At 35.5% G+C, this 12,071-nt stretch overlaps 1 protein-coding gene across 1 annotated transcript in view; it reads right to left on the reverse strand.

Annotated features, from left to right (window-relative positions):
* The window catches only part of LOC118009944 (disintegrin and metalloproteinase domain-containing protein 32-like), a 196,519-nt gene that overhangs the window by 168,025 nt on the left and 16,423 nt on the right, over positions 1 to 12,071 (reverse strand). The window contains exons 3-4 of the mRNA XM_035003988.1: positions 4,481 to 4,542; positions 2,035 to 2,110 (exon numbers count right to left, since the gene is read on the reverse strand). Of these exons, the coding sequence (XP_034859879.1) occupies positions 2,035 to 2,110; positions 4,481 to 4,542 (138 nt within the window). The remainder of the gene's footprint in view (positions 1 to 2,034; positions 2,111 to 4,480; positions 4,543 to 12,071) is intronic.

Genomic DNA, 12,071 nt, shown 5'->3' on the forward strand with positions numbered 1-12,071 from the left:
CACAATTCCGGAATTTCAGCTCTATTACAAAGCTGTCATCATCAAGACAGTATGGTACTGGCACAAAAACAGACACATAGATCACTGGAACAGAATAGAGAGCCCAGAAATGGACCCTCAATTCTATGGTCAACTAATCTTCAACAAAGCAGGAAAGAATGTCCAATGGAAAAAAGACAGTCTCTTCAACAAATGGTGTTGGGAAAATTGGACAGCCACATGCAGAAGAATGAAGCTGGACCATTTCCTTACACCACACACAAAAATAGACTCCAAATGGTTGAAAGACCTCAATGTGAGACAGGAGTCCATCAAAATCCTAAAGGAGAACACAGGCAGCTACCTCTTCGACCTCAGCTGCAGCAACTTCTCCCTAGAAACATCGCCAAAGGCAAGGGAAGCAAGGGCAAAAATGAACTATTGGGACTTCATCAAGATAAAAAGCTTTTGCACAACAAAAGAAACAGTCAACAAAACCAAAAGACAACTGACAGAATGGGAGAAGATATTTGCAAATGACAGATCAGATAAAGGGCTAGTATCCAAAATCTATAAAGAACTTATGAAACTCAACACCCAAAGAACAAATGATCCAATTAAGAAATGGGCAGAAGACATGAACAGACATTTTTCCAAAGAAGACATCCAAATGGCCAACAGACACATGAAAAAGTGCTCAACATCGCTTGGCATCAGGGAAATCCAAATCAAAATCTCAATGAGATATCACCTCACACCAGTCAGAATGCCTCAAATTAACAAGTCTGGAAATGACAGATGTTGGCAGGGATGTGGAGAAAGGGGAACCCTCCTACACTGTTGCTGGGAATGCAAGCTGGTGCAGCCATTCTGGCAAACAGTACAGAGGTTCCTCAAAAAGTTGAAAATAGAGCTACCCTATGATCCAGCAATTGCACTACTGGGTATTTACCCCAAACATATAAATGTATGGATTTGAAGGGGTATGTGCAGTCCGATGTTTATAGCAGCAAGGTCCACAACAGCCAAACTGTGGAAAGAGCCAAGATGTCCATCGACAGATGAATGGATAAAGAAGATGTTGTATATATACATATATACAATGGAATAATATGCAGCCACCAAAAGGAATGAAATCTTGCCATTTGCAATGCCGTGGATGGAACTGGAGGGTGTTATGCTGAGCGAAGTAAGTCAATCAGAGAAAGACATGTATCATATGACCTCACGGATATGAGGGATTCTTAATCTCAGGAAACAAACTGAGGGTTGCTGGGGTAGTGGGGGGTTGGGATGGATGGGGCGGCTGGGTGATGGACATTGGGGAGGGTATGTGCTATGGTGAGCGCTGTGAATTGTGTAAGACTGTTGAATCACAGACCTGTAATTCTGAAACAAATAATACATTATATGTTAAAAAAAACAAAAAAGAAGAAGAAGAAGATAGCAGTAAGGGAAGAATGAAGAGGGGGAAATCGGAGGGGGAGACGAACCATGAGAGACGATGGACTCTGAGAAACAAACTGAGGGTTCTCTAGGGGAGGGCCATGGGGGGATGGGTTAGCCCCATGGGGGGTTTACCCCTGGGATGGGTATTAAAGAGGGCACGTACTGCATGGAAGCACTGGGTGTTATATGCAAACAATGAATCATGGAACACTACCTCAAAAACTAATGATGTAATGTATGGTGATTAATATAACAATTAAAAAAAAGTCTTAAAAAATAAAAAAAGAAAAGGTTTAAAATATGATTTTGTGTTCAATATTTGTGTTTGTTTTCATTAGTCTTTAACTTATATTCATTTATTCAACAAAATATCAGCTAATTAATTAATTAAATGGTGCCTGTTTTCTATGCAGAGTGGAAGCCTTAGTCCATCTAGTTTGTCTTTAATTTACCAAGACTTCAGGAAAAGCTAATAATGAGGGCAACGAGGCAATAAATGGATCCTTAAATATATCCCCTATGAATTCACTCTGTTGTATTAGGAAAACATTTATTCAATGTAAAAGAGATTTTAAAACTCTGTAAAATATAGAACTTAAATCTTACCTGAATATCTGAAGGATGAGAATTCACAGATCCTTGATTATACAAATAAAGCATAAAATTATGTGCTAAAAAAAAACTGAATATAGAAAATGAGAGAATATTAAAAGTTATTCTTTTTGAAATATATAAAGCACTGCTCAGCAAACTAACACCCTCAGGCCAAATCTGACCTACTCTGTCTTTGTAAATAAAGCTTTATTGGAACACAGCCACACCCATTAATTTTTGTATGGTCCATGGCTGTTTTCAAGCTACAACAGCAGAGTTGAGTCATTTTACCAGAGATATTATGGCCCTCAAAGCCTGAAATATTTTCACTCTGGGCCTGGGCCTTTATAGTAAGTCTGCAAACCCAACAAAGGTAGTATTTTCTTTTGACATATACATAATTTATATTCAAAGAAATACACACTCAAAATAATTTTCCTATTTTAATGAACTCCTTTATTTTTTTCATGAACTCCTTTGAAATAAGAAGGGACTACAAGATGAGAAAAAAAGACATTTTAAAATTTACAAATATATGAACTAGATGTAGGATTATGAGAGTTTTCCATTCTTTCATTCTTTCTAAATTTCACTACCATACATATATATCACCTTTATAATGAAGTAGAAGAGTACTGTGTAAAAGTTGTATTAATCTGAATGTAGATACTGAACCTACAGATCTAAGTTCAACCTTCTCTGGTATCACTGCCTGTACTTACTATCCTATTTCCTCACCTCATAGTCACTCCTCAATCCAATGTAACATAACTAGGTCACCCAGACTAGCTAGTTAGGAATCCTCCACTAAAAGTGATCCCATATGGGTTACTAATGACCCCCTAGTTGTCAAATCCAAAACGCAGTTTGAAGTCAAGACTACTCTGACACACATGTACTGTTGACCACACTTCCCTTTTTTAAGCCATCTACTCTTCAACTTCTACTTTAAGAGTCCCTTCGTCTGGGTCCTTGCTTCTTCCCTTAAATGTTTCCATGGCATTCAATTCTGGGTTGTTTTTCCTTCTCACCTTTGATATTCACTCCTACCTCTACAGATTTATCTTGTTCATTTCTGGTGCTTCATTTATACCTACATAAATAGATGGCTTTGAAATCCACACTCACATTCTAAGCCAACTGGACATTTCTCTTGGGATATCCTACAAGCACTTCATATCTAACTTTTTCAAAACTGAGCCCATAATTCCCCTGACTCAGATCTGTTCCCCTTCTCCTTCACTGCCACACCAAATCTCTGCTACCACTATATCCAATGTTAGCTAATCTTTTTCCTGCCACCTCAGTATATATCTAAAAAAAAAAAAAAAAAAATCCCTACCTCTACAGTCATAGTTCTGTTTTTCATTATTTCTCATATAAGTTATTTGCAATAACTTCCTAATTGTCACTATGCCATCATAATCATTATGCAAGTAATTTCCCAAAACAATACACACACGCTTTACCCATCTCCTAAACTCTAGTCCCTATAATTCTTACCACTGTTTATACTCCTGATAAGATGTTCAAATGTACTGTGAGTTCTCTTCACTTTCCCTCTTATATACTTGAAAAGATCTTTGAGTTGTCATTTACCATAGTCTTCTTCCCTTCTGTCTTGTCTGAAGGAGTAGGTTAACTCTTCTTTTACTCAGTGCTATTCTTTGGCATTTTATAAAATGAACTGCTTGTTTATACAGCTCTAAGAAACTTCCCTTCAACCAAAAAACTTTGTTTCTTCCTTCTTAAAAAGCATTTATCTGCACCTGTTTCTTCTTTTTCTGCCAAACATTTTTGAAAAAGTTATTTACAAATTACTACCTTAAGTTTCTCACAACCCACCTCTCCCTAATACCATGTAGTCTAGTTCTATAACCAAAATTTAACTGAAATTATCCTATTGAAAGTCACAAAATAATTCTAAGCCAGCTTTTCTCCTCATGAGAGAAATTTCCATGGTTTCCTGGTTTCCATGAGAGAATTACACCCTACAGAAAGTTATTTCAATTACTTTCTCAATTCCCTGAAGGAAGTACACAGCTAGTACTATTTTCCATAAACTCTCACAAGTGTATAGTCTCATTCCATATTAAATTCCTTATTCCAGGCCTGTCTCTCTGATCAAACCCTGATACACTTACAGACTTACTTCTTATTACAACATTCTGCCCTGATTATATAGGTCCTTCTGGTTCTATCAACAACATAAGATCATATAGATTAATCTTCAGGAGGGGGGCCCTTATTTTTTTCCTGTTCCCCCCTATTCACAAAAGACTACTTGAGACATTAGGACCAAAAATTTAATTAATTCACAGGAAAGCATCTGTTCATCTGAGACAATTTAAATGTTTAATAACAACTACATTAATTATTTTAACACTCCATTTTTATTATAAGTAAACAAATTCATATCAATAAAATGAAATACAACACTAAATGAAAAAAAAATTACCTTTGCTTAAGGTGTACAGTGTATGGCTTCTCATCTATTACAATAGTATAGGATATCTGTTCCTAGAGAATCCAGAATAACTGAGATGAAGAGCCATGTAACAGCAGCAAAACAATAATTTTACATCAGTCAATCCCTCCAAACAATCCCTAAAATATCTTGATTAAAATGTCTCAGACTATACATGATTTAAAATTTGCAACAATATATCAAAATTATAACATGTTTCTTATATAATCCAGTCTTACTATTTCTATAAAAATAAACCTAACCTAAGGATTTATATGGGATTAGAAATCTATATATAATTATATATAACTGAATTTTAAGCTCTTCTGAAATCAGAGACCATATGCTATACTATAATGTCTATGTAGGTGGCATCATTGGGATAATAAGGTATCCTATATCAGCGAAGCTTATTCTATCAGGCACAAAAGATATTATAACTGTTTTCTTAAAATGTATTGCCTGGGGGCGCCTGGGTGGTTCGTTTGTTAAGCGTATGCCTTCAGCTCAGGTCCTGATCCCAGGGTCCTGGGATTGAGCTCCGCATTGGGCTCTCTGCTCTGCGGGAAGCCTGCTTCTCCCTCTCCCACACCCCTTGCTTGTGTTCCCTCTCTCGCTGTGTCTCTCTCTGTCAAATAAATAAATAAAATCTTTAAAAAAAATGTATTGCCTTATTCCTGTATTCTTGAACAAAATTTGGTATTGTTTTTTACTCTATCACTACTATTCTCAAGTTAAAACATGGATAACAATAAGTTGCAATATCACTAAGTTGCTGAACCTGAGTGATGAGATTTTATCCAGCCAAAGAGAATATGTAAAAAGCAAGAGTTAGAGCATCACTGGAAGGAAAACTTAAGCATATAAAAACCAAAAAGACACAAATACCAGAACTAAGAAAAAGATAAGCCTTCTAGGATCTGTGACTCTCAGCCCTGCCCACCCACAAAAACCCCACAAGGGGCAGCACAGAGAGAGCCTGGTAGTTTGGGGTCCCTGCAACCCCAACAAACAGACTGGGAGTAGATATCTGGTCTGACTACAGGCCCTGCCCACCAATGAAAATTTCTCAGGGGACAACACAGGGAGAGCACCCTGCAGTGGGCTAAGACTGCAGTTCTGGCAAACATCTGGTCTGACTCAATTCAAGTCCAAGACGGCCCCAGACTAGCCCCTTAACAACACAGGGATCAAACATTGTCCACAAAAGGCAAAGAGAACCACTGCAGACAATTGGACCTAAGGCAAACACCTCTCAATCACAACATTAGGATACATACAACACACATAAGTGACACCCCTGAAGCACCAGGTTCTGGTAAACAGGGGACATTGCACTTCAGGGCACTACAGCATCTCTTCTTCATAAAGCCACTACGTTTCAAGAGCAGAAGTAGCTGACTTTCCTAACACATAGAAACAGACACAAAAAGTTAGACAAAATGAGAAGACAGAAGAATGTGTCCCAAATGAAAACAAATAAGCAAATTCACAGCAAAAGAGCTAAATGAAATGAAGATAAGCAATATGCCTGAAAGAGAATTCAAAGTAATGCTCATAAAGATACTCACTGACTTAAGAAGATCCCCATTAGACCCTAAACAAAGAAATAGAAAATATAAAAAGAACCAATCTGGGATGAAGAACTCAATTATAGAAATTAAAAATACAGTAGAGGGAATAAATAGACTAGAGGAAGGAGAAGAATAAACCAGTGAGCTACAAGACAGAGTAATGGAAAGCAACTAAGCTTAACAGCAAAAAGTAAAAGAATGATAAAAAATGAGAATAGGTTAAGAATCTCAGCAACAACATCAAGTATAATAGCATAAGCATTACTGGAATCCCAGGAGAAGAGAGAGAGAAAAGAGGACAGAAAATGTATTCAAAGAAATAACAAATGAAAAGTCACTAATCTGGGAAGGAAACAGAAATCCAGATCCAGGAAGCACAGAGAGCCCCCAACAAAATCAACCCAAAGGGGTCTACACCAAGACATATAATAATTAAAATGGTACAAAGAAGTGATGAAGAGAGAATTTTAAAATCACTAAGAGAAAAGAAAACAGTTATATACAAGGGAAATTTATCAGCAGAAACTTTGTAGGCCAAAAGGGACTGGCATTATGTATTCAAAGTACTAAAAGGAAAAAAAAGTCTGCAGCCAAGAATACCCTATCCAGCAAGGATATCATTCAGAATAGAAGGAGAGATAAAGAGTTTCCCAGGGGTGCCTGGGTGGCTCAGTGGTCAAGCGTCTCCCTTCAGCTCAGGCCCTGATCCCAGGCTCCTGGGATCGAGCCCCACATCGAGCTCCCTGCTCAGCGGGAAGACTGCTTCTCCCTCTCCCACACCCCCTGCTTATGTTCCCTCTCTCGCTGTCTCTCTTTCTCTGTCAAATAAATAAATAAATAAAATCTTTAAAAAAATAATAATTAAAAAAAAAAGCGTTTCCCAGATGAACAAATGTTAAGGAATTCATCACCACTAAATCAGCCATACAAGAAATGATAAAGGAAATACTTTGCCTGGAAAGGAAAGACCATAAGCAAGAGTAGGAAAAGTAGGAAAGGAAAAAATTTCACAGGTACATATAAACATAATAAAAGTAGTAGATTGATCACTTATAAAACCAATAGAAAGGTTAAAGCACAAAAGCAGTAAAATCAGTCAGAAGATTCACAAAATTTTAAAAAAAGATTCACAAAATAAAAGGATGTAAAGTATGACATCATATACCTAAAATAAGGGAGGAGGAAGTAAAAAATCAGTGCTTTCATGTGTTCAAACTTAAGCGACCATCAATTTAATGCCGAACTGCTATAAACATAGGATGTTATATATGAACCTAACGGTAACAACACGTCAAAAACTTATAATAGATATGCAAAAAATAAAGAGAAATAAACCCAAGCATTTCACTAAAGACAGCCATCCAACATGAGAAGAGAGCAAGAGAAGAAGAGAACAGAGAACTACAAAAAAAAAAAAAAACCTGTAAAATAAGTAACAAATGGCATTAAGTACATAACTATAAAAATTACTTTGAATGTAAATTAACTACAATCAAAAGACACAGGGTAACAGAATGGATAAAAAGGCAAGATCCATTTATATACTGCCTACAAGACACTCATTTCACATGAAAAGACACATGCAGATTCAAAGTGAAGGGATGGAAAAACATTTATCATGCAAATGGAAGTGAAAAGAAAGCTAGGATAGCAATACTTATATGAAACAAAATAGATGTTAAAACAAAGACTGTAACAAGAGACAAAGGACACTACATAATAATAAAGTGAACAGTCCAACAAGAAGATGTGACAATTGTAAATATTTATGTACCAAACATGGGAGCACCCAAATACATAAAGCAACTATTAACAGAAAGAAAGAAATCAATAATAATACAGTAGTAGGGGACTTTAAAACTTGCATCAATTGAGAGATCATCCAAACACAAAATCAACAAGGAAACAGTGGCTTTGAATGATACATAGGACCAGATGGAACTAACAGATATATTCAGACTATTCAATGCAAAAAAGAGAAGAATACACAATCTTTTCAAGTGCAACTGAAACATTATCCAGAATAGATCATGTTAGGCCACAAAATAGGTCTCAACAAATTCAAAAAGACTGGTATCATATCATGCATCATTTCTCACCACAATGTTATGGAACTAGAAATCAACCACAAGAAAAAATCTGGAAAGAACACAAATACATGGAGGTTAAATAACATACTACTAAGCAATGAATGGATCAACCAAGAAATCAAAGGGGAAATTGAAACTATATGAAGACAAATGAAAATGAAAACACAGTAGTCCAAAATCTTTGGGATGCAGCAAAAACTGTTCAGAGGGAAGATTATAGCAATACAGGCCTACCTCAAGAAGCAAGAAAAATCTCCAATAACAACCTCACCTTACACCTAAAGGAGCTAGAAAAAGAACAGTAAAAGAAGCCCCAAACCAATTGAAAGACAAATAATAAAGATTAGAGCAGAAATAAATGAAATAGAAATTAAAAAAACAATAGAACAGATCAATGATACCAGGAGCTGGTTCCCTAAAAACATAAACAAAATTGATAAAACCTTAGCCAGAATCATCCAAAAAAAAAAGAGAGAAGACTCAAACAAAATCAGAATTGAAAGAGAAGAAATAACAACCAACACCAAAGAAATACAGAAAAATATTATAAAAATTATATGCCAACAAATTGGACAACCTAAAAGAAATGGATAAATTTCTAAAAACAATCAAATAAGTAATCCAAAAACTCCCAACAGACTAAAGTCCAGGACCAGATGGCTTCACAGGTGAATTCTACCAAAAACTTAAAGAAGAGTTAATACCTATTCTTCTCAAACAACTCCAAAAAGTAAAGAGGAAGGAAATGTTCCAAATTCATTCTGAAGCCAGCATTACCCGAATAACAAAACCAGATAAAGACACTGCAAAAGAAGAAAACTACAGGCCAATATCTCTGATGAGCATACATGTAAAAATCCTCAACAAAATATTAGCAAACCAAATCCAACAATACATTAAAAAAATCACTCACTACAATCAAGTGGAATTTATTCCTGGGATGCAAGCGTGGTTCAATATTCCAAATCCATCAACATGATACATCACATTAAAAATAGAAAGGATAAATACTATATTATCATTTAAATCAATGCCCAAAAGGCATTTGACAAAGTACAACATTCATTCATTCAAAGTACAACAAAGTAGGTTTACAGGGAACATGCCTAAACATAATAAAGGACATATATGAAAAATCACAGCTAACACCATACGCAATGGTGAAAAACTGAGAGCCTTTCCCCTAAGGTCAGGAACAAGACCAGGATGTACACTCTTACCCCTTTTATTCAACGTAGTACTGGAGGTCCTAGCCACAGCAATCAGACAAGAAAAAGGAATAAAAGACATCAAAATTGGTAAGGAAGAAGTAAAACTTAATTTGCAGATGGCATGATACTATATAGAGAAAACGCTAAAGATTCCACCAAAAAACTACTAGAACAGATAAATGAATTCAGTAGAGTTGCAGAATACAAAATCAATGTACAGAAACCTGTTGCATTTCTATACACTAATAACAAAGTAGTAGAAAGAGCAATTAAGAAAACAATCCCATTTATAATTACACCAAAAATAATAAGATATTTAGGAATAAACTTAACCAAGGAGGTGAAAGACCTGTACTCTCAAAACTATAAAACACTGATGAAAAAAACTGAAGATAACACAGACAAATGGAACAATATTCCATGCACATGGATTGGGAGAATTAATATTGTTAAAATGTCTCTACTATCCAAACCAATCTACAGATTTAATGCAATACCATCATTTTTCATAGAACTAGAACAAATAATCCTAAAATTTGTATGGAACCACAAAAGACTGAATAATCAAAGCAATCTTGAAAAAGAAAAGTAAAGTTGGAGGCATCACAATCCCAGCTTTCAAACTATACTACAAACCTGTAGTAATCAAAACAGCATGGTACTGGCACAAATATAGACACATAGATCAACAGAACAGAATAGAGAGCCCAGAAATAAACCCACAAGTATAGGGTCAGTTAATCTTTGACAAAGCAGGAAAGAATATGCAATGCAAAAAAGACAGTCTCTTCAATATATGGTGTTGGGAAAACTGGACAACCACGTGCAAAAGAATGAGACTGGACCACTATGTTACACCATACACAAAAACAGACTCAAAATGGATTAAAGACCTAACTATGAGACCCCAAAACATAAAATTTCAAGAAGAAAACATAGGCACTAATCTCTTTCACATCAGCTATACAAACATTTTTCTAGATATGTCTCCTCTGGCAAGGGAAACAAAAGCAAAATTAAACTATTGGGACTATAACAAAGTAAAAAGCTTCTGCACAGCAAAGGAAACAACTAACAAAACTAAAAGAGAACCCACCAAATGGAAGGAGATATTTGCAAATGGTATATCTGATAAGGGGTTAATATCCAAAATGTATAAAGAACTTACACAACTTACCACCAAAAAAACTTGAATAATCCAATTTAAAAATGGGCACTAGACATGAACAGACATTTCTCCAAAGAAGACATACAGATGGACAACAGTTATATGAAAAGATACTCAACATCACTCATCGTCAGGAAAGTGCAAATCAAAGCTATAATGAGATATGACCTCAGACCAGTCAGAATGGCTAAAATAAAAAGCACAAGAAACAATAAGTGTTGACAAGGAGGTAGAAAAAAGCAACCCTAGTGCACTGTTGGTAGGAATGCAAACTTGTACAACCACTATGGAAAAGAGTATGGAGGTTCCTCAAAAAAATAAGAAGAGAATGACCATTTGATCCAGTAATTCCACTACTGGGTATTTACCCAAAGAATACAAAACACTAATTTGAAAAGATTTATATACCCCTATGTTTATTGCAGCATTATTTGTAATAGCCAAGATATGGAAGGAACCCAAATGTCCATCGATAGATGAATGGATAAAGATGATGAGGTACATACACACAATAGAACAAACATTATTCAACCATGAAAAAGAATGGTATCTTGCCATCTGCAACAACATGAATGGATCTGGAAGGTATAATGCTAAGTGAAATATGTCAGTCAGAGAAAGACAAATACCATATGATTTCACTCATAGTGGAATTAAAGAAACAAAACAAAACAAGAAAGACAAACAAAAAGCAGACCCTTAAATAAAGAGAACAAACCAGTGATTTCCAGAGGGAAGATAGACGGAAGGATAGGTAAAACAAGAAAGGGGATTAAGAGTACACTTACTGTGATGAGCAATGAGAATCTCTATATTATACACTTGAAACTAATATAGCTGGAATTAAATAAATAAATAGAATGAAAACACGAATTCAAAAAGATATATGTACCCTATGTTTACTGCAGCACTATTTACAGTAGTCAGGATATGGAAGCAATCTAAGTGTCCATTGATAAATGAATATGTAAAGAAAATGTGGTACACACACACACACACACACACACACTGGAATATCACACAACAATAAATAAAGATGAAATCTTGTCATTTGTGATAACATGCATGGACCTTGAGGGCATTATGCTAAGTGAAATAAGTCCCGACTGAGAAAGACGAAGACCATATGATTTTACTCATATGAGGAATCTAAAAAACAGAACAAGTGAATAAACAAACAAACAAAAAGCAGAACTGTACCTGTAAATACAAAGAACAAACTGATGGTTGCCAGAGGGAAGGGAGTTTAAGGGATAGGCAAACTGCCTGAAAGGGAGTGGAAGATATAGGCTTTCATTTATATGGAATAAGTCATGAAAATAAAAGGTGCAGCAAGGGAATACGGTCAATGATATTATAATAGTGTTGTATGGTGGCAGATGTTGGTTATACTTGTGGCGAGAACAGCATCATGTAGAGAGATGTTGAATCACTATGCTGTACACCTGAAACTAATGGAACATTGTGTGTCAACTACATTTAAAATTTTTAAAAATTTTTAAAGAGATTCTCCTTAATCATTTGGAGAAAATTATTCTC

The sequence above is a fragment of the Mirounga leonina genome, unplaced genomic scaffold (assembly GCF_011800145.1).
Source record: "Mirounga leonina isolate KUSES-001 unplaced genomic scaffold, KU_Mleo_1.0 Mir_128, whole genome shotgun sequence".
NCBI lineage: Eukaryota > Metazoa > Chordata > Mammalia > Carnivora > Phocidae > Mirounga > Mirounga leonina.